Source organism: Ranitomeya variabilis, chromosome 5 (genome assembly GCF_051348905.1).
Source record: "Ranitomeya variabilis isolate aRanVar5 chromosome 5, aRanVar5.hap1, whole genome shotgun sequence".
NCBI lineage: Eukaryota > Metazoa > Chordata > Amphibia > Anura > Dendrobatidae > Ranitomeya > Ranitomeya variabilis.
The window spans coordinates 31,387,968-31,411,802 of record NC_135236.1 but is presented as its reverse complement, the minus strand read 5'-3'; the positions used below and the strand labels follow the sequence as shown (position 1 = coordinate 31,411,802).

The window sequence follows — 23,835 nt, the reverse complement described above, 5'->3', positions numbered from 1 at the left end:
AGCCACGTAGCATATAACACAGCCCACGCAGTATATAACACAGCCCATGTAATATATAGCACAGCCCACGCAGTATATAACACAGGCCACATAGTATATAACACAGCCCAGGCAATATATAACACTGTCTACGTAGTATATAGCAGCCAGGCAGTATATAACACAGCCCACGTAATATATAGCACAGCCTACGTAGTATATAACACAGCCCACGTAGTATATAACACAGCCCTCACAGTATATAACACAGGCCACGCAGTATATAACACAGCCCACGCAGTATATAACACTGCCCACGTAGTATATAGCAGCCAGGCAGTATATAACACAGACCATGTAATATATAGCACAGCCCACGTAGTATATAACACAGCCCATGTAGTATATAACACAGGCCACGCAGTATATAACACAGCCCACGCAGTATATAACACAGACAGCCACATAGTATATAGCACAGCCAGCCACGTAGTATATAGCACAGCCACATAGTATATAGCACAGCCACATAGTATATAGCACAGCCACGTAGTATATAACAGACAGCCACTTAGTATATAGCACAGCCACGTAGTATATAAGACAGCTACGTAGTATATAAGACAGCCACATAGTATATAAGACAGCCACATAGTATATAGCAGCCACATAGTATATAGCAGCCACATAGTATATAGCAGCCACATAGTATATAGCACAGCTCACGTAACAGTCACGTAGAATATAGCACAGCCAAGTACTATATAACACAGCCCACGCAGTATTTAACACAACCCACGTAATATATAGCACAGCCCATGCAGTATATAACACAGGCCACGTAGTATATAGCACAGCCACGCAGTATATAACACAGCCCACATAGTATATAACACTGCCCACGTAGTATATAGCAGCGAGGCAGTATATAACAGAGCCCACGTAATATATAGCACAGCCCACGTAGTATATAACACAGCCCACGTAGTATATAACACAGACAGCCACATAGTATATAGCACAGCCAGCCACGTAGTATATAGCACAGCCACGTAGTAAATAGCACAGCCACGTAGTATATAACACAGACAGCCACATAGTATATAGCACAGCCACGTAGTATATAAGACAGCCACGTAGTATATAAGACAGCCACATAGTATATAGCAGCCACATAGTATATAGCACAGCTCACGTAACACAGACAGCCACGTAGCATATAGCACAGCTATGTACTATATAACACAGCCCACGCAGTATATAACACAACCCACGTAATATATAGCACAGCCCATGCAGTATATAACACAGGCCATGTAGTATATAGCACAGCCACACAGTATATAACACAGCCCACATAGTATATAGCAGCCAGACAGTATATAAGACAGCCCAAGTAATATCTAGCCCAGCCCACATAGTATATAACACAGCCCACGTAGTATATAACACAGCCCTCACAGTATATAACACTGCCCAAGTAGTATATAGCAGCCGGCCAGTATATAAGACAGCCCACGTAATATATAACACAGCCCACGTAATATATAGCACAGCCCATGTAGTATATAACACAGCCCACATAGTATATAACACAGGCCACACAGTATATAACACAGCCCACACAGTATATAACAGCTCACGTAGTATATAGCAGTGTGGGCACCATATCGCTGTTGAAAAAACATTAAAATAAAAAATAGTTGTATACTCACCCTCCGGCGTCCAACAAAGCTGTCCCCATGCTGCCGCCAGCTTCCGTTCCCAGGGATGCATTGCGAAATTACCCAGATGACTTAGCGGTCTTGCGAGACCGCTATGTCATCTGGGTAATTTCGCAATGCATCCCTGGGAACAGAAGCTAACGGCAGCATCGCGCACATCGGTGGACCTCGGAAGGTGAGAATAGCAGGTTTTTTGTTTTTTTTATTATTTTTAACATTATATATTTCAATAGTAAAAAGTTGGTCTGGGATGGGGCGACACACTGGCACTGACTGGAGGGGAGTAGGGAGGGGGGCATTGACAGAGGAGCCAATTCGCGGCCGGACTAAGCCTGTCACGACCAATCAGCGACACAGGATTTCCGTTACAGACAAACAGACAGACAGACAGAAGTACCCCTTAGGCGATTATATAGATAGATATTCCACAAATCTGGCCTTCATGGAAGGGTGCCAAGAAGGAAGGCATTTTTGAAAGCCAAAAGAAATTCTGCCTGTAGTTTGGAAAAGCCATGTAGGGGACATAGCAAGCAACAAGAAGAATGGGCTCTGGTCAAATGAGACCTGTGACGGGGTGTATGGCAGAGCAGGAAGGGACAACAGGCCGAGGGACGATCCAACGAGATTTATTAAAGCAGGGAGCATACAACATCAAATATCCATAATGTCCTTCAAGTCCACGAGAAGTCCACAATAAGTCCAAGTAAAGAAACAGATCTGGAGGTGCTTTCCAGTAATCCCGCACCCGATAAACGAAACAATAGTCCTTCCATGAGTCCAACAGAACAGATTTGGAGGCACCTCCCGATAATCCTTGTGCCAGCTAACAAAGAAATAGTCCGCACGAGTCCAAGGGATCCCAAAACAATCTCACGAACGACGAGATATGTCCTCAGCTCAAGTCTCGCCCCGTTCCCTTCCGCAGTCACAGATGGACGTGGGGTCTTGCCTCAGGTAAGAATCCCCACTCCTTCTCCTTTAAGGATCAACTCACATCTGATCTCAAAAATAAGAATGGATTGTCTGAGCTCCTGGGATCTGCCCATGAAGGGGGGTAGGGGTCACACCTTCTATTCAATGGTTGGGTCCACCAGAAGATTCTAGACTGGTCAGCTCCGCTTAGTCTATCTAGTATGTACATTTGACTAGCCACCTGCTGTGAGGAAGAATGGCTATTCTTCACTAGTGGTGTTGACAAAGCTTAATTACATTATAGCTTAGGGCTGCAAGTATTTGGGGGAAGGAGACATATTGTTACAGGTGAACTCCCAGCACAAGAAAATACATAAATTACAGCTAATAGAAACCAGAGAACAGTTACATACATCAAATGGCATATTATTCAAATACAGGACAGGGCAAAAGTACATATCATGACAATCCCTTCCCCTCCCAATTTGTGTACGTACTAGGGACCTCTACAGGTCGCTGGTTAAGTACACAGGCAGAGCGTAACTTACATGTGGCTTCATGCAGCCTGGCATCGTAGCTCTCCCACATCATTGCCCAGGAGAACATCTGCAGGCAGACCACCCATCACCCCAACCACACATCGCCTGACCCCAAAACCAAAGTTCAGATCCACAGTGGCTGTGGGAATAGTCCTCCATTGTCCACCAGCCAGTTTAATGACAATCCCAGGTCCTCTATGAATTGCCTCAGGCCGAACCACTCGGGGATCAACCAGTGTGAGGAAAGCCCCTGAGTCACAAAATCCAATAAGTCTCTGTCCATCCAGCACGACCTCCTGCAAGTGCTTACCTCGATGAGCAGAAGTTGTCATAGCTGCAGGTTGCACACCATAAACTCCTAGTGGTGCAACATGGGTGGGTGAGGCACTAGGCCAGTCCTCAGGTAGTGGTGACACGTCTTCCTCCATGGCACTTGGCTGTACATAATTAATAATACGACTGGGTACAGGATCAATCCTCATTTGAACAGCTGGGCAGGAGGCTTGCAGATGCCCCGGCTGCCCACATCGATAGCATCTGTGCTGGGTCTCACTCCATCCAAGGTGTCCTCTTGGGCGAGGGGTAAGGGAACCTGGAGGCCGGCTCCCACCTGAAGGTGCTGTAGGGATTTGAGGACGACTCCTCCATGGGCTGGCTGGGCATAAGGCCTGCAGATGCCCCGGATGCCCACAACCATAACACCTGCGCTCTGCTACTTCCTCTCCTCGTCGTATTCCAGAAAACGCAGTAGAAGCAACTGGAGGCACATTTACACGGGTATCAGCATGAGGTGGTGGCTTAGAGGAACGGGGAACAATGGGGACAGAAGAACTGGGGGCCACCGATGTTGTGGAGCTGGTAGGCCTCTCTCCATTCTCCAACAGAACCCTCCACTGAGGCTTGATGGTGAGAGCCTCATCAACGAGAAATGCAGCTTCTTCCACTGTGGCTGGTCTCCTCTCACGCACCCATTCCCGGATCTCAGCAGGGCACTTGAAGAAAAACTGCTCTTTTAGGATAACCTGGAGGAAGGTCTCCCAGGTTAAGGCCTCCTCTGCCTCCAGCCAGCGATGACATATTTGTTTGAGTCTATGAGCATATATCTTAAAAGACACTTCCCCATCACAGGCTAAGTACGGAACTGAGTCCTGTAAGTGTCTGGCGTCACAGCATAATGTTCTAGAATAGTCTGTTTAATCTCCGCATACTCACGGTTCCCCCGAGAGTCCATAGCTCTATAGGCTTCGGCAGCTCCACCCTCTAAGAGCCCCACAAGATGTCGGACTCGCTCCCTTTCCGGGACTTCCATTAATCGACACTGATGCTCAAAGTCCTGGAAGAAGCCCTCAATGTCGCCTGCAGCCTCATTAAAGGGCTTAAAGTCTTTGCGGGACACTCTGGGGAGTTCCCTCATGGTGGGTGCTGAGGTTACAGTCTGTCTGGAGCTTCTAGCTGCTTCCAAAGCGATCTGCCTCTCCAGCAATGCCATCTCCTGAGCTCTGTGAATGGCCTCCCTCTCCCTCTCCTCGGCTCTGTGAATGGCCTCCCTCTCCTGAGCTCTGTGAATGGCCTCCCTCTTATCGTCTATGGTGGCCTCTTCTCCCAGCAATGCCAACTCCTCCTCGTACCACACAACCCACTGACTTTTTTGGGTATTTACCTCCGGCTGCAGTCTTTCCTCCATTTGCTGTGAGGATCCTTCCTCAGCGTCATCTTGCAGGCAAACTCCTTCCAAAGCCTCAATTAGCTGCTCCTTGGAGAGTCCTTTAAAACGGACTCCTACTTCACGGGCCTTTGATTGTAGGCTCCCCAAAGTCCAGTTCTTATACTCTGCGGTGCTGGTTCCCGATGTTGGGCCATTGTCCTCCATTCCTTCTGCTCTGATCCCACCGCTGCCAACCAGTTTGTGACGGGGTGTACGGCAGAGCAGGAAGGGACAACAGGCCGAGGGATGATCCAACGAGATTCATTAAAGCAGGGAGCATACAACATCAAATATCCATAATGTCCTTCAAGTCCACAATAAGTCCAAGTAAAGAAACAGATCTGGAGGTGCTTTCCAGTAATCCCGCACCCGATAAACGAAACAATAGTCCTTCCACGAGTCCAACAGAACAGATTCGGGGGCACCTCCCGATAATCCTTGTGCCAGCTAACAAAGCAATAGTCCACACGAGTCCAAGGGATCCCAAAACAATCTCACGAACGACGAGATATGTCCTCAGCTCAAGTGTCACCCCGTTCGCTTCTGCAGTCACAGATGGACGTGGGGTCTTGCCTCAGCTAAGAATCCCCACTCCTTCTCCTTTAAGGATCAACTCACATCTGATCTCAAAAATAAGAATGGATTGTCTGAGCTCCTGGGATCCGCCCATGAAGGGGGGTAGGGGTCACACCTTCTATTCAATGGTTGGGTCCACCAGAAGATTCTAGACTGGTCGGCTCCGCTTAGTCTATCTAGTATGTACATTTGACTAGCCACCTGCTGTGAGGAAGAATGGCTATTCTTCACTAGTGGTGTTGACAAAGCTTAATTACATTATAGCTTAGGCCTCTTTCACACTTCAGTTGTTTGGCATCAGTCTAAAACCGCCAGTTTCCTCAAATAACGGATCCGTCATTTTTTTTTGGCGGATCCGTTATTTTCCCATAGACTTGCATTGGCGACGGATTGTGACGGATGGTCATCCGTTCCATCCGTCATGCGACGGATCCGTAGAAATTTGGCGGACGTTGTCTAGACATAGACGGACATTGAAACGTTTTTTGTCAACGCCGAAATGACGGTTCGCGGCGGATCCGTCGCGTCCGTCATTCCATAGAATGGCCGCCTATGGGCGACGGATCCGTCGCGACCGTCATTTCGGCGGATCCGTCGCCCCAATCCGCTTTTTCAATTGCGCATGCTCCAAAAAGTAGATACTTTTCCCAGACAACCCCCAAGTAACGGATCCGTCAAAAAAACGGATCCATTGGAACCGTTTTCTCAACAATTGTGACGGATCCGTCGATCTGTCACTATGTCGGAAGTGACTGACGCCAAACAACTGAAGTGTGAAAGAAGCCTTAGGGCTGCAAGTATTGGGGGAAGGAGACATATTGTTACAGGTGAACTCCCAGCACAAGAAAATACATAAATTACAGCTAATAGAAACCAGAGAACAGTTACATACATCAAATGGCATATTATTCAAATACAGGACAGGGCAAAAGTACATATCATGACAAGACCAAATAACTTTTTTTGGGTATATGCAAAATACTATCTGTGGTTGAAAAGAAACAATGCCCATCGCCTTGAAAACACCAAACCCAACATCACACAGGGTGGTTTCACCATCCTGCTGTGGGGAGGCTTTTCTTCAGCAGGGGCAGGGAAGCTGGTTAGAGTTGATGGGAAGATGGATGGAGGGAAACCTATAAGAGGCAGCAAAAGACTTGAGACCAGGGTGTAGGTTCATCTTCCAACAGGACAATGACCCTAAACATGCTTAATGGTTGCACATTACATAAGGGCACAGGGCTTTGTGGTTTCACAGCAATGAGACAAGCCTAGGTGGTTATGAGACGCCAGCCTGGGCAGTGGGATACTCGGTACCGGGTACGGTCGCACTTAAAGGGGATGTCACGGTGGCTGCGACCCGGTCCGTGGCCCTGGGCGCTAAAGCTAATGGGGACGGTCTTTTAAGGGGAATTGTAAAATAAGTCTATTGTTTGTGACGCCACCTGTGGTTCTCAGTCAGTAGGGACCGACGCGGATTAAAGGGGTCCTCTGGGGTGATGGTATGGCGGCTGGATGGTGACGCGTCCCACAGGTGAAGCGGGGTCCCCAGGGCTCCCGGTGTATAGCTGAGGATGGTGAGTGGTGCAGTAAAGAACGGAGGACACAGGTTTGCAGTCTCTTTACCGGGTTTACTGTAGGTTCAGGCAACCACAGTCCAGGGTACCAGATCACAGGTATAGTCAGAGTCTGGCCAGCTTGGAAGCGAATCCAGAGTCCCCTTTTCCAGGTGGAGATGAAAGCCTTCCTAAAAGTGCGGTTGTGTTGTAGTCCCTTACTGCCTATGGCTTCTGATAAGGTCCTCACAGTTCTCTCTGTCCTCCATGAAGGTGGGACACAAAGCCGTATGACAGGTGGCTGGAGCCTTTTTATAGGGTCTCTATCACGACCCGGGCTCTATGTGTCACTGTGCCTTCTGGGTATTGGGGCAGACATGTGATGTGAATCCAGCTGTCCTGCCGGTTTCTGCTGTAAGTCTTAGAGTCCCTCACAACCTCAGTTTTCCGGCTACCGGTATCTGCGCTTCGCAGGGAGATAGCCCAAGCGCAGCTGTCCTCCCCTGGTGTCACTCGCCTCTGCTTCGCTCTCCTGCATGCTCACTACAAATCTGTTCGTCTTTCTGTGTCTCTGTCCACGGCCCTTCAGTCCCTTATCCCTCTGCCAGGAACTGCAGACTCCCACGTCTGCTCAGCTCTTCTCCTTTCGTACCAGCTCCACCTAGCTGAAGTTCCTTGACAAACTCCCTTCTGGCAATTGCCCTCTAGCCCCCTCTGAGAGGGAGCTCCTTCTGCGCACGTCCTTTCACTTCACTGTCACAATCAGCCTGACTTTCCCTCCAAAACCAGAATATACAGTACATTTATGAGAGTTCTCCTGAAAACCAGGTTCAGAGCTCCCCCTTCTGGCCTGGAGTGTGAACATGCTGTGTGCATTGTGGTTACCTGATAAAAGGAATCCTTCATCGCTTCCAAGCGTAACGTCACTCTCCCCGTAAGGAAAGCAATGCCACTGTGACGACCAGGACCCTGGGGCGTCACAGTTACACATCGATATTGAGGCGTAGACTGCTGTAAAATCCAGACTGTTACCAGGTATGTTTGGTTGGTCGGTCCAGCTCCAACATCTGGATCTAAATCTGTGATTGTCACATATAAGACCCCCATGTTGTAAATGCCCCATGAATAGTCGGGGACCCTGGTACAGGTTCTGCTTTGAGACCCCTCAGCTTGCTCCTTGCCCATAATGCACACCCAGCGACTTGCGATCAGTCATCTCTTTCTTGTCTCTCAGGTTTTATGGCGAATGAGGAAAACCGACTGATTAATGATTTATTCTCAAATTATGATAAAATGTCCCGACCCGTCAAATCCATCACAGACATCATCGTAGTCAGACTGAAACTCACACTGACCAACCTCATCTCCCTGGTGAGTCGTTACTTCTTTATTGCAATCAGCAGCACAGAGTATTTCAGGACAGCAGAGTTTGGGTCCAGTACGATGATCGCTATTCGCTATGGCATAGGATGGTCATCCAGTACGATGATCATCAGGACGATCCCTACAGCAGTACAGAGCATTTCAGGAAATGAACGTGCTGATCTAGTGGGAGGTCACAAACTGGTGGGAACACAGTGGAGAAAAGAAAACCCTCAGCAGCACAGAGTATTAAAGGAGAGCAGTGTGCTATCTAGAGGGAAATGCCAGGTCGGGATTTTCATGGAGGGAGGAGTACAGTCCTCAGCAGTGCAGAGTATTTCAGGAGAGATGTCTTCCAACTCAGTGGGAGGTCGCAGACTGTAAGACAGTGGGAAGAGCAAGGCCCTGCCAGCAGCACAGAGTATTTCAGGCACATAGGGTGCTAATCTGGTTGGTGGTCACAGACTGAAAAGAAGATAGTGGAAGGAGCAAACTCCCCAGCAGCACAGAGTATTTAAGGAGATACTTAATGTTACAAAGTGAAAAGGTCAGAGCTCCTCACAACAAGAATACAGTTGGGAAGTGACAGACCCAATGACTTAGTGGAGGAGCAAAGTCTCCAGCAGCACATCACTATAAGATGCACTGACGATTGCTATTCTTGTTTTGCTAGAATGAGAAGGAAGAGACGATGACAACCAACGTGTGGCTGCTGCTGGTAAGGAGACCACCTGTGGAATCAGACGACCTGAGCTCAGGCCCTGATATGTATGTTCTCTGGATGCATTATGGGTTTCTATATTTTTCAGTCAGGGGTAAGAGGGGTCTTTTCCTGAAAAAGAGCTCCAAATCCCCTGCATTGACATTGTTACCTAATAAAGTCCTAACTACCTGCAACCACTGGGGGGAGCTCAGGAGCTTACTGCATATAGTGTTATTATTGAATTCAATGTATAAATTGTATGCAGTATGCTCCTAAGCTCCCTCTAGTGGAAAAGTATGCAGTGTTCTCTTGAGCTCCCTCTAGTGCAGGGGTGGGCAATTAATTTTGCCATGGGGCCGCATGAGAAATTGGGATGGTTTTAGAGAGCCGGACTAATATAATTACCGTATTTTTCGGACTATAAGACGCACCGGACCATAAGGCGCACCCCAAATTTGGGGTGAAAATTGCAGAAAAAAAGATTTTTTATAAGATGGGGGTCCGTCTTATTGCCCAAATTTACAGTATCTTAGGCTACTTTCACATTAGTGTCGTGCACTGCACGTCGCAATGCGACGTTGCGGCGCACCGACACATACTGTGGAAGCGCCGCACAACGGGGGCAGCGGATGCTGTTTTTCAACGCATCCACTGCCCCATTGTGAGGTGCGGGGAGGAGGGGGCGGAGTTCCGGCCGCGCATGTGCGGTCGGAAATGCTGGACACGACGCACCAAAAAACGTTACATGCAAAGTTTTTTGGTGGCGACGGTCCGACACAACCGTCGCACGACGGTTGCGACGTGTGGCAATGCGTCGCTAATGCAAGTCAATGGAGAAAAAACGCATCCTGCAAGCACTTCTGCAAGATGCGTTTTTTCTACAAAACGACGCATAGCGACGTGCAGTGCATGACACTAGTGTGAAAGTAGCCTTACCTGAAGGCTGGCGGTGGCAGAGCAGGGTCACAGGAGGCAAGGCGTCGGCAGAGGTGGGGTGATGCGGTGTGGCGTGCACCTGAGCAGGGTCCCTTCCTGTTTAGGTGGGCGACGCCACGGCCTGGTGTCCATGGGGGGGGGGGTTGAGCAGTGGTGTGGAGACGGTAGAGGTGCGGCATGGCATGCGCAGGGTCCCTTCCACTGGTGAGGTGACGCAGCGGCCCGGAATGCAATGTGAGCAGCAGAGCCGGGTTGATGTCATGATTCTCAATGGCGAGAGAACATAGCCCAGCATATATGAGAACTAGCTCTTGGAAGATGGAAACTATACTGACCATGAACTAAACCTGCCACACAACTAGAAGTGGCCGGGTAGCATGCCTACGTTTTTTATCCCTAGATGCCCAGCGCCAGCCGGAGAACTACCTAATCCTAGCAGAGGAAAAGACAGTCCTGGCTCACCTCTAGAGAAATTTTCCCAAAAGGCAGACAGAGGCCCCCACATATATTGGCGGTGATTTTAGATGAAATGACAAACGTAGTATGAAAAATAGGTTTAGCAAAATCGAGGTCCGCTTTCTAGATAGCAGGAAGACAGAAAGGACACTTTCATGGTCAGCAGAAAACCCTATCAAAACACCATCCAGAAATTCCTTTAAGACTCTAGCATTAACTCATAACACCAGAGTGGCAATTTCCGATCACAAGAGCTTTCCAGACACAGTAACGAAACAGCAGCTGTGAACAGGAACAAAATGCAAAAACACACAAGGACAAAAGTCCAACTTAGCTGGGAGTTGTCTAGTAGCAGGAACAAGCACAGAAGGCTTCTGATTACATTGTTGACCGGCAAGAAACTGACAGAGGAGCAAGGTTATATAGCGACTCCCACATCCTGATAGGAGCAGGTGAACAGAGGGGATGATGCACACAAGTTAAATTCCACAAGTGGCCACCGGGGGAGCCCAGAATCCAATTTCACAACAGTACCCCCCCCTCAAGGAGGGGGCACCGAACCCTCACCAGAACCACCAGGGCGATCAGGATGAGCCCTATGAAAGGCACGGACAAGATCGGAGGCATGAACATCAGAGGCAGTGACCCAAGAATTATCCTCCTGACCGTATCCCTTCCATTTGACCAGATACTGGAGTCTCCGTCTGGAAACACGAGAGTCTAAGATCTTTTCCACAACGTACTCCAACTCACCCTCAACCAACACCGGAGCAGGAGGCTCAACGGAAGGCACAACCGGTACCTCATACCTGCGCAACAATGACCGATGAAAAACATTATGAATCGAAAAGGATGCAGGGAGGTCCAAACGGAAGGACACAGGGTTAAGAATCTCCAATATCTTGTACGGGCCGATGAACCGAGGCTTAAACTTAGGAGAAGAAACCCTCATAGGGACAAAACGAGAAGACAACCACACCAAGTCCCCAACACAAAGCCGAGGACCAACACGACGACGGCGGTTGGCAAAAAGCTGAGTCTTCTCCTGGGACAACTTCAAATTGTCCACCACCTGCCCCCAAATCTGATGCAACCTCTCCACCACAGCATCCACTCCAGGACAATCCGAAGATTCCACTTGACCGGAGGAAAATCGAGGATGAAACCCCAAATTACAGAAAAACGGGGACACCAAGGTGGCAGAGCTGGCCCGATTATTGAGGGCGAACTCCGCCAAAGGCAAAAAAGCAACCCAATCATCCTGATCCGCAGACACAAAACACCTCAAATATGTCTCCAAGGTCTGATTAGTCCGCTCGGTCTGGCCATTAGTCTGAGGATGGAAAGCAGACGAAAAAGACAAATCTATGCCCATCCTAGCACAGAATGCCCGCCAAAATCTAGACACGAATTGGGTCCCTCTGTCAGAAACGATATTCTCAGGAATACCATGCAAACGAACAACATTTTGAAAAAACAGAGGAACCAACTCGGAAGAAGAAGGCAACTTAGGCAAGGGAACCAGATGGACCATCTTAGAGAAACGGTCACACACCACCCAGATGACAGACATCTTCTGAGAAACAGGCAGATCCGAAATAAAATCCATCGAGATGTGCGTCCAAGGCCTCTTCGGGATAGGCAAGGGCAACAACAATCCACTAGCCCGAGAACAACAAGGCTTGGCCCGAGCACAAACGTCACAAGACTGCACAAAGCCTCGCACATCTCGTGACAGGGAAGGCCACCAGAAGGACCTTGCCACCAAATCCCTGGTACCAAAGATTCCAGGATGACCTGCCAACGCAGAAGAATGAACCTCAGAGATGACTCTACTGGTCCAATCATCAGGAACAAACAGTCTACCAGGTGGGCAACGATCAGGTCTATCCGCCTGAAACTCCTGCAAGGCCCGCCGCAGGTCTGGAGAAACGGCAGACAATATCACTCCATCTTTAAGGATACCTGTGGGCTCAGAATTACCAGGGGAGTCAGGCTCAAAACTCCTAGAAAGGGCATCCGCCTTAACATTCTTAGAACCCGGTAGGTACGACACCACAAAATTAAACCGAGAGAAAAACAACGACCAGCGCGCCTGTCTAGGATTCAGGCGCCTGGCAGACTCAAGGTAAATTAAATTTTTGTGGTCAGTCAATACCACCACCTGATGTCTGGCCCCCTCAAGCCAGTGACGCCACTCCTCAAAAGCCCACTTCATGGCCAAAAGCTCCCGATTCCCAATATCATAATTCCGCTCGGCGGGCGAAAATTTACGGGAAAAAAAAGCACAAGGTCTCATCACGGAGCAGTCGGAACTTCTCTGCGACAACACCGCCCCAGCTCCGATTTCAGAAGCGTCGACCTCAACCTGAAAAGGAAGAGCAACATCAGGCTGACGCAACACTGGGGCGGAAGAAAAGCGGCGCTTGAGCTCCCGAAAGGCCTCCACAGCATCAGGGGACCAATCAGCAACATCAGCACCCTTCTTAGTCAAATCAGTCAATGGTTTTACAACATCAGAAAAACCAGCAATAAATCGACGATAAAAGTTAGCAAAGCCCAAAAATTTCTGAAGACTCTTAAGAGAAGAGGGTTGCGTCCAATCACCAATAGCCTGAACCTTGACAGGATCCATCTCGATGGAAGAGGGGGAAAAAATGTATCCCAAGAAAGAAATCTTTTGAACCCCAAAAACACACTTAGAACCCTTCACACACAAGGAATTAGACCGCAAAACCTGAAAAACCCTCCTGACCTGCTGGACATGAGAGTCCCAGTCATCCGAAAAAATCAGAATATCATCCAGATACACAATCATAAATTTATCCAAATAATCGCGGAAAATGTCATGCATAAAGGACTGGAAGACTGAAGGGGCATTTGAAAGACCAAAAGGCATCACCAAATACTCAAAATGGCCCTCGGGCGTATTAAATGCGGTTTTCCACTCATCCCCCTGCTTGATTCGCACCAAATTATACGCCCCACGGAGATCAATCTTAGAGAACCACTTGGCCCCCTTTATACGAGCAAACAAATCAGTAAGCAGTGGTAACGGATATTGATATTTAACCGTGATTTTATTCAAAAGTCGATAATCAATACACGGCCTCAAAGAGCCGTCTTTCTTAGACACAAAAAAAAAACCGGCTCCTAAGGGAGATGACGAAGGACGAATATGTCCCTTTTCCAAGGACTCCTTTATATATTCTCGCATAGCAGCGTGTTCAGGCACAGACAGATTAAATAAACGACCCTTAGGGTATTTACTACCCGGAATCAAGTCTATGGCACAATCGCACTCCCGGTGCGGAGGTAGTGAACCAACCTTGGGTTCTTCAAAAACGTCACGAAAGTCAGACAAGAATTCAGGAATCTCAGAGGGAATAGATGATGAAATGGAAACCAAAGGTACGTCCCCATGAGTTCCTTTACATCCCCAGCTTAACACAGACATAGCTCTCCAGTCGAGGACTGGGTTATGAGATTGCAGCCATGGCAATCCCAGCACCGAAACATCATGTAGATTATACAGCACCAGAAAGCGAATAACCTCCTGGTGATCCGGATTAACACGCATAGTCACTTGTGTCCAGTATTGTGGTTTATTACTAGCCAATGGGGTGGAGTCAATCCCTTTCAGAGGTATCGGAGCCTCCAGTGGCTCCAAATCATACCCACAGCGTTTGGCAAAGGACCAATCCATAAGACTCAAAGCAGCGCCAGAGTCGACATAGGCGTCCGCGGTAATAGATGACAAAGAACAAATCAGGGTCACAGATAGAATAAACTTAGACTGTAAAGTGCTAATTGAAACAGACTTGTCAGGCTTCTTAGTACGCTTAAAGCATGCTGATATAACATGAGTTGAATCACCACAATAGAAGCACAACCCATTTTTTCGTCTAAAATTCTGCCGCTCGCTTCTGGACAGAATCCTATCACATTGCATATTTTCTGGCGTTTTCTCAGTAGACACCGCCAAATGGTGCACAGGTTTGCGCTCCCGCAGACGCCTATCGATCTGAATAGCCATCGTCATGGACTCATTCAGACTCGCAGGCACAGGGAACCCCACCATAACATCCTTAATGGCATCAGAGAGACCTTCTCTGAAAATCGCCGCCAGGGCGCACTCATTCCACTGAGTAAGCACAGACCATTTGCGGAATTTTTGGCAGTATATTTCAGCTTCATCTTGCCCCTGAGACAAGGACATCAAGGCCTTTTCCGCCTGAAGCTCTAAATGAGGTTCCTCATAAAGCAACCCCAAGGCCAGAAAAAACGCATCCACATTGAGCAACGCAGGATCCCCTGGTGCCAATGCAAAAGCCCAGTCTTGAGGGTCGCCCCGGAGCAAGGAAATTACAATCCTGACCTGCTGTGCAGGGTCTCCGGCAGAGCGAGACTTCAGGGACAAAAACAATTTGCAATTATTTTTAAAATTTTGAAAATGAGATCTATTCCCCGAGAAGAATTCAGGCAAAGGAATTCTAGGCTCAGACATAGGTGCATGAACAACAAAATCTTGCAAATTTTGTACCTTTGTGGCGAGATTATTCAAACCTGTAGCTACACTCTGAAGATCCATTTGAAACAGGTGAACACAGAGCCATTCAAGGATTAGAAGGAGAGTAAGAGAGGAAGGCTGCAGTATAGGCAGACTAGCAAGTGATTCAATTAAGAGCACACTCAGAACTAGAGGAAAAAAAAAAAAAAAAAAAAAATTGTAGCAGACTTCTTTTTTCTCTCCTTTCTCAGCCAGTAATTTAACCCTTTTTTTTGGCCGGTCAAACTGTCATGATTCTCAATGGCGAGAGAACATAGCCCAGCATATATGAGAACTAGCTCTTGGAAGATGGAAACTATACTGACCATGAACTAAACCTGCCACACAACTAGAAGTGGCCGGGTAGCATGCCTACGTTTTTTATCCCTAGATGCCCAGCGCCAGCCGGAGAACTACCTAATCCTAGCAGAGGAAAAGACAGTCCTGGCTCACCTCTAGAGAAATTTTCCCAAAAGGCAGACAGAGGCCCCCACATATATTGGCGGTGATTTTAGATGAAATGACAAACGTAGTATGAAAATAGGTTTAGCAAAATCGAGGTCCGCTTTCTAGATAGCAGGAAGACAGAAAGGACACTTTCATGGTCAGCAGAAAACCCTATCAAAACACCATCCAGAAATTCCTTTAAGACTCTAGCATTAACTCATAACACCAGAGTGGCAATTTCCGATCACAAGAGCTTTCCAGACACAGTAACGAAACAGCAGCTGTGAACAGGAACAAAATGCAAAAACACACAAGGACAAAAGTCCAACTTAGCTGGGAGTTGTCTAGTAGCAGGAACAAGCACAGAAGGCTTCTGATTACATTGTTGACCGGCAAGAAACTGACAGAGGAGCAAGGTTATATAGCGACTCCCACATCCTGATAGGAGCAGGTGAAGAGAGGGGATGATGCACACAAGTTAAATTCCACAAGTGGCCACCGGGGGAGCCCAGAATCCAATTTCACAACAGGTTGAATATCGGTGGCGGCGGCCATCTTCCCGAGGCCGCGCGTGCGCAGATGGAGTGCTCTGCTTCACGGGGCTTCAGGAAAATGGCCGCGCGTACGCAGATGGAGATCGCGGCGGCCATTTTCCTGAAGCCGAGATCTAAATCTGGAAACCCGGCTTCAGGAAAATGGCCGCCGCAATCTCCATCTGCGCACGTACGGCCTCCTGCGGCGATTTTCCTGAAGCCCCGTGAAGCAGAGCACTTCATCTGCCCACGCGCGGCCTCGGGAAGATGGCCGCCGCCACCGATAATCAACCCGGCTCTGCTGCTCACATTGTACAGGGCCGATGCGTATCAGCTCAGGGCCTTCACTCCAGCCGCCAGTGGTCCTCCTCAGAAGCATCTGGCGGCTGGCCGAGCGGTGCCGGCTGTCAGAAGTGACAGCTAGCTGGCGGGCCGTTTAAAATCATCAGGCGGGCCGGATCTTGCCCAGGTCTGCCCTAGTGGAAAGGTATGCAGTATGCTCCTGAGCTCCCTCTAGTGGAAAGGTAGGCAGTGTGCTCCTGAGCTCCCTCTAGTGGAAAGGTAGGCAGTATGCTCCTGAGCTCCCTCTAGTGGATTGGTATGTAGTATGCTCCTGAGCTCTCTCTACTGGAACGGTATGCAGTATGCTCCTGATCTCCCTCTAGTGCATTGGTATGCAGTATACTCCTGATTGCCCTCTATTGGGATGGTATGCAGTATGCACCTTTCCTCCCTCTACTGGAACGGTATGCAGTAAGCTCCCTCTAGTGGATCGGTATGTAGTATGCTCCTGAGCTCCCTCTAGTGCATTAGTATGCAGTATACTCCTGAGTGCCTTCTAGTGGGACAGTATGCAGTATGCTCCTGAGCTCCCTCTAGTGGGACAGTATGCAGTATGCTCCTGAGCTCCCTCTAGTGGGACAGTATGCAGGAACTGGGAAGTGGGATATAGATAAATCCCCTTCAGAAAGAACCAGGGGCAACCAAACAACCCCGGTTCGTGACAAATTGGTGTGAGTGGTGGGGATGATAAAGGTATCCTCCCCGTGAACCGTGACATATTGGTGGCAGCGCGGTGGGATTCCTGACAAGCCGTCTCTCCCAACTCGTTAGCATTTTCTTATATGTACAAAAGAATAACTTCAAGTTTATCTCCCAACCACTAGGTGTCCAACAGCCACCTTACAGTCTATACAACCTGGTTTGCCATTAGGAAGTGAATTACCACTGAAATCTACATATTAACAGGCAGAATTTCTCTGTCCCTAATTTTGTGGAGTAACAATGTGGCGGTTGTACTAATTGTCTTCACCATATTGTCTATCAGGAGTGGGATGACTTTCGCATGACATGGAACAGTTCAGAGTATGGTGGCATTGAGGTGATGCGAGTCCCACCTCACATGCTGTGGCTGCCGGAAATCGTACTGGAGAACAAGTAAGTAACTGTTCAGGACCCCATGCGAGTTTTTCCTGACCTCTCCTCTTTCAAAAACAAGAGCGCAACACTATGATGATTACGTACCAACAGTCGATATCACCTAAAATTTAGAATTTGGTTTTGAAAGAGCATTATGCGTTACCCAACTATTACTAAAGGACAGCGCTCACATCTCAGAGAGACTAACGATGGCACCTAATCATTTCTTAGGGTAGATGACATACATTAAGGGAGGGGGCAAGTAACCATTCTCGTATTTTCTTCCAGCATTGATGGACAGTTTGATGTTGCGTACTACGCCAACGTTCTAGTCACTAACACCGGGTTCATGTCTTGGCTTCCACCTGCCATCTTCAGGAGCGCATGTAGCATTAAGGTCACCTACTTCCCCTTCGACTGGCAAAACTGCACTTTGGTGTTCAGGTGAGGACATATTGCTGGACTCATGTTTTCTTGTTCTTCTGGTGACCACATGAGGAACACCATTTTGAGAAAGTTCAGGTCGGCTTTGAAGTTTTGCTATTGGCCTTCTTTTTGCAGCCTTTTCCAATAAGTTTTCTTCACATAATACATCAATTCATACACTTTATTGTCAAAAGCAAGGTATGGATAAAGTGGCTACACAACACTGACCACAACCCCACCCAAAACCTTTAGGATTAATTTGTCCTTCTCATCCAACAAAGTGGCCCAACTCGATATTAACACCCATGGGATGTCCATCAAGCTCATATAGAGGTGATGACCTTCAATGAATTGGACCTTCTCATCCAACAAAGCAGCCCAACTGCATATTAACCCCCATAATATGTCCATCAAGCACATATAGGTCATCACTTCAATGTATTAGAAGCCCACAGTGTCTTCATCAAGCTCCTATAGAAGGTCATCACTTGTATGACTTGGATTCCCATAGGATGTCTATCAAGCTCATATAGAAGTGATAAACTTAATTAAACACCAATGGAATATTAATCAAGCTCATAGAGAAGTGTAAGGGTTCCGGATGTTTCTTGGAGGCTGTTTTGCCCTTGTCCAAGATGGAGTCTGGTGCTGAACGTCATCACTTGTATGACCTAGATGCCCGTAGGATGTCGATCAAGCACAAATAGAAGTGATGATCTTAATTGGACACCAATGAAATATTAATCAAGCTCATATAGAAGTGATGACGTTCTATGAATTGGACCTTCTCGTCCAACAAAGTGGCGCAACTGCATATTAATGCCCATTGGATGTTCATAAAGCACTTACAAGTCATCACTTCTATGAATTGGATGCCCACAGTATCTTCATCCTATAGAAGGTCGCCACCTGTATGACTTGGTTGACCATGGAATGCAAATCAGTCTCACATAGACGTGATGGATCTTCCATGAATTGGACACCTATGAGATATTAATGAAGCTCATATAAAAGCGATGACCTTCTATGAATTTAAATTTTTCTTCCAAAAAAGTGGCCCAAATTAATTCTAACGATAAAGGGATGTCCATCAAGCTCATACTGAAATGAGGGCTCGGGGTTTCACACACCTTTGGCAAAATAGCTTGTGAACTTCTTAAGGAGTTCTGAATATGTTGTCTTTCTCTAGGTCTCAAACCTACAATGCCCAAGAACTGGACATGCAGCTTGCGTTTACCGAAAGTGGAGAACCAATGGAGAGGGTTGATATTGACCCTGAGGCTTTCACAGGTACTGTCAAGATACAGTAGACTCAGACCTGCCTTATGACCATTGACTTGCTTCATCTTGTCTTGGTCAAAAATGGGGTTTCCCCTTGGGATGTTAATCAATGAGGTCAGAGGTGTTGGCTTTTATGTTTATGGGCAGCTGACATCTGTCAATCGTTGTTTGCCATGACTACCCTCTCTTGCAGAAAATGGTGAATGGGTGATCAAACATTGCCCAGCCTGGAAATATCTGAACAACCTCTACACTGATGACGACCTCCAGTACCAGCAGGTAATCTTTGGCCTGATTATCCAGAGGAAGCCACTATTCTACGTAGTCAACATCATCGTGCCGGTTGTCCTTATCTCCTCGCTTGTGGTCCTCGTCTACTTTCTGCCAGCCAAAGGTGAGGAACTCATCGGCGATGGTCAATTATCGTGTGACCACAGAGCAAAATAGGCTAAAAAAAAGTTTCATAGAGGGTAACTTCACCTTAATTTAGCTTGTTGCATGGTTTCTCAGGGAACAGAGTTTTATATGAAAGACTGGTGGCTCCCAGAACATACTGTGAAAGGGATTATCTCCATAGATGGCTAGGACTGGGAACAGTACGTCCAACCATAAAACGATGGACAATCCATTTAATTCTTGGTCTCTCGTTGTCCAGCTGGTGGTCAGAAGTGCACATTGTCCATCAACGTCCTTCTGGCGCAGGTTGTGTTTCTGTTCCTGATAGCTCAGAAGGTCCCAGAAACTTCCCTGAGTGTTCCACTAATTGGAAAGTAAGTGACCCCACACGTCATAAATCCGTTACAATGGTTGCTACCTGGAGTTAGTCAGCGCCATGCTGTCGGTCCACCCCTTGGTCATTCCATGATATGCGCAGCTCCCTCACCTGCAGTTCAGGGTAATGATATCGAGATTTCCTTGCAGGTACTTGATCTGTCATGATCTCTGCAGGCAGAGATCATAGCAAGCCTATAGAGGGACAAGCTCTCGGAAGATGGAACTATACTGACCATGAACTAAGCCTGCCGCGCAACTAGAAATAGCCAGGTAGCATTTCCTATTTATCGCTAGATGCCCAGCTCTGGCCTAAGACCTAAATAGCTAGCAGAGGGAAATATAAGACCTAGCTCACCTCTAGAGAAATATTCCAAAGAAGACAGTAGCCCCCCACATATAATGACGGTGAGTTCAGATGAAACAACAAACGCAGCAGGAAAATAGTCTTAGCAAATTTGAGGTCCGCTTACTAGATAGCAGAAGACAGATAGTATACTTTCATGGTCAGCAGAAAAACACTAACAAAACACCATCCAGAGATTACCTTAAACTCTGGCATTAACTCATAACGCCAGAGTAGCAATCCCTGATCAACGAGAGCTTTCCAGACACAGTAACAAAACTTCAGCTGTGAACTGGAACAAATAGGCAAAACAAAACATGGACAAAAGTCCAACTTATCTAGTAGTAGTCTAGAAGCAGGAACAAGCACTGAGAGGCATCAGATAACATTGTTGACCGGCAAGAAACCACCAGAGAAATGAGCTTAAATAGCGACACCCACTACTGATGGAACCAGGTGAAACAGGAAAGAGGATGACAAGTCCAATTCCACAAGCGGCCACCGGGGGAGCCCAGAATCCAAATTCACAACAGTACCCCCCCCTCAAGGAGGGGGCACCGAACCCTCACCAGATCCACCAGGGCGACCAGGATGAGCCCTATGGAAGGCACGAACAAGATCAGAAGCATGAACATCAGATGCATTGACCCAAGAATTATCCTCCTGGCCGTAACCCTTCCAGTTGACCAGATACTGGAGTCTCCGTCTGGAAACACGAGAGTCCAAAATTTTCTCCACAACGTACTCCAACTCACCCTCAACCAACACCGGAGCAGGAGGCTCAACTGAAGGTACCACAGGTACCTCATACCTGCGCAATAACGACCGATGAAAAACGTTATGAATGGAAAAGGACGCAGGGAGGTCCAAACGGAAAGAAACAGGATTAAGAATCTCCAATATTCTATAAGGGCCGATGAACCGAGGTTTAAACTTAGGAGAAGAGACCCTCATAGGGACAAAACGAGAAGACAACCACACCAAATCTCCAACACAAAGCCGAGAACCAACACGACGATGACGGTTGGCAAAACGCTGAGTCTTCTCCTGGGACAACTTCAAATTGTCCATAACCTGCCCCCAGATGTGATGCAATCTCTCCACCACCGCATCCACTCCAGGACAATCCGAGGATTCCACCTGACCGGAGGAAAATCGAGGGTGAAACCCCGAATTACAGAAAAACGGGGACACCAAGGTGGAAGAGCTGGCCCGATTATTGAGGGCGAACTCTGCCAATGGCAAAAAAGCAACCCAATCATCCTGGTCAGCAGAGACAAAACACCTCAGATATGTCTCCAGGGTCTGATTAGTCCGCTCGGTCTGGCCATTAGTCTGAGGGTGAAAAGCAGATGAAAAAGACAAATCTATGCCCATCCTAGCACAGAATGCCCGCCAAAATCTAGACACAAATTGGGTACCTCTGTCAGAAACAATATTCTCAGGAATACCGTGCAATCGGACAACATTCTGAAAAAACAGAGGAACCAACTCAGAAGAAGAAGGCAACTTGGGCAGAGGAACCAAATGGACCATTTTAGAGAAACGGTCACAGACCACCCAGATGACAGACATCTTCTGGGAAACAGGCAGATCTGAAATAAAATCCATCGAGATGTGTGTCCAAGGCCTCTTAGGAATAGGCAAGGGCAACAGCAGTCCGCTAGCCCGAGAACTACAAGACTTGGCCCGAGCACAAACGTCACATGACTGCACAAAGACTCGCACATCTCGTGACAGGGAAGGCCACCAGAAGGATCTTGCCACCAAATCCCTGGTACCAAAAATTCCGGGATGACCTGCCAATGCAGAAGAATGTACCTCAGAGATGACTCTGCTGGTCCAATCATCCGGAACAAACAGTCTATCAGGCGGACAACGATCCGGTCTATCCGCCTGAAACTCTTGCAAGGACCGCCGCAGATCAGGAGAAACGGCCGACAAAATTACTCCCTCCCTAAGGATACCTGTGGGTTCAGAATTACCAGGAGAGTCCGGGTCAAAACTCCTAGAAAGGGCATCTGCCTTAACATTCTTAGAACCCGGTAGGTATGACACCACAAAATTAAAGCGAGAAAAAAATAAAGACCAGCGCGCCTGTCTAGGATTCAGGCGTCTGGCAGTCTCAAGATAAATCAAATTTTTGTGGTCAGTCAATACCACCACCTGATGCCTAGCCCCCTCGAGCCAATGGCGCCACTCCTCAAACGCCCACTTCATGGCCAAAAGCTCCCGATTCCCAACATCATAATTCCGCTCTGCGGGCGAAAATTTGCGAGAAAAGAAGGCACAAGGCCTAATGACGGAGCAGTCGGAACCTTTCTGCGACAACACTGCCCCAGCTCCGATCTCCGAAGCGTCAACCTCAACCTGAAAAGGCAGATTCACATCAGGCTGACGCAACACAGGGGCAGAGGCAAAACGGCGCTTAAGCTCCTGAAAGGCCTCTACAGCATGAGGGGACCAATTAGCAACATCAGCGCCTTGTCTGGTCAAATCAGTCAGTGGTTTAACGACATCCGAAAAACCAGCAATAAATCGGCGGTAAAAGTTGGCAAAGCCCAAAAATCTCTGAAGACCCTTAAGAGAGGAGGGCTGAGTCCAGTCACAAATAGCTTGCACCTTGACGGGATCCATCTCAATGGAAGAGGGAGAAAAAATATACCCCAAAAAGGAAATTTTCTGGACCCCAAAAACGCACTTAAACCCCTTCACACATAAAGAATTAGACCGCAGAACCTGAAAAACTCTCCTGACCTGCTGGACATGAGAGTCCCAGTCATCAGAAAAAATCAGAATATCATCCAGATATATTATCATAAATTTATCCAGAAAATCGCGGAAAATATCATGCATAAAAGACTGGAAAACTGAAGGGGCATTAGAAAGACCGAAAGGCATGACCAAATACTCAAAGTGGCCCTCGGGCGTATTAAATGCGGTCTTCCACTCATCCCCCTGCCTGATCCGCACCAAATTATACGCCCCACGAAGATCAATTTTAGAGAACCACTTAGCACCCTCTATACGAGCAAACAAATCAGTAAGCAATGGCAATGGGTATTGATACTTAACAGTGATCTTATTCAGAAGCCGATAATCAATACATGGTCTCAAAGAGCCGTCTTTTTTTGAGACAAAGAAAAACCCAGCTCCCAAGGGAGAAGAAGATGGACGAATATGTCCCTTTTCCAAAGACTCCTTTATATATTCCCGCATAGCAGCATGTTCCGGCACAGACAGATTAAACAAACGACCCTTGGGATATTTACAACCCGGTATCAAATCTATGGCACAATCGCACTCACGGTGCGGAGGTAACGACCCAAGCTTGGGTTCGTCAAAGACATCTTGATAATCAGAGAGGAACTCAGGGACTTCAGAGGGAATGGACGACGAAATAGAAACCAAAGGTAAGTCCCCATGAATACCCTTACATCCCCAGCTCAACACAGACATTGCTCTCCAGTCCAAGACTGGGTTGTGAGACTGCAACCATGGCAATCCCAGTACCAAATCGTCATGTAAATTATACAGCACCAGGAAACGAATAATCTCCTGGTGATCCGGATTGATACGCATGGTTACTTGTGTCCAGTATTGTGGTTTATTATT

The 23,835-nt window shown here is 47.6% G+C and overlaps 1 protein-coding gene across 1 annotated transcript in view; it reads left to right on the top strand.

The window, feature by feature from the left end:
- Positions 1-23,835, top strand: part of LOC143774241 (acetylcholine receptor subunit epsilon-like) — a 65,368-nt gene that overhangs the window by 29,450 nt on the left and 12,083 nt on the right. The window contains exons 2-8 of the mRNA XM_077261630.1: positions 8,226-8,362; positions 9,027-9,071; positions 17,305-17,414; positions 17,685-17,840; positions 19,012-19,112; positions 19,297-19,497; positions 19,759-19,873. Coding sequence (XP_077117745.1) covers positions 8,226-8,362; positions 9,027-9,071; positions 17,305-17,414; positions 17,685-17,840; positions 19,012-19,112; positions 19,297-19,497; positions 19,759-19,873 — 865 coding nt within the window. The remainder of the gene's footprint in view (positions 1-8,225; positions 8,363-9,026; positions 9,072-17,304; positions 17,415-17,684; positions 17,841-19,011; positions 19,113-19,296; positions 19,498-19,758; positions 19,874-23,835) is intronic.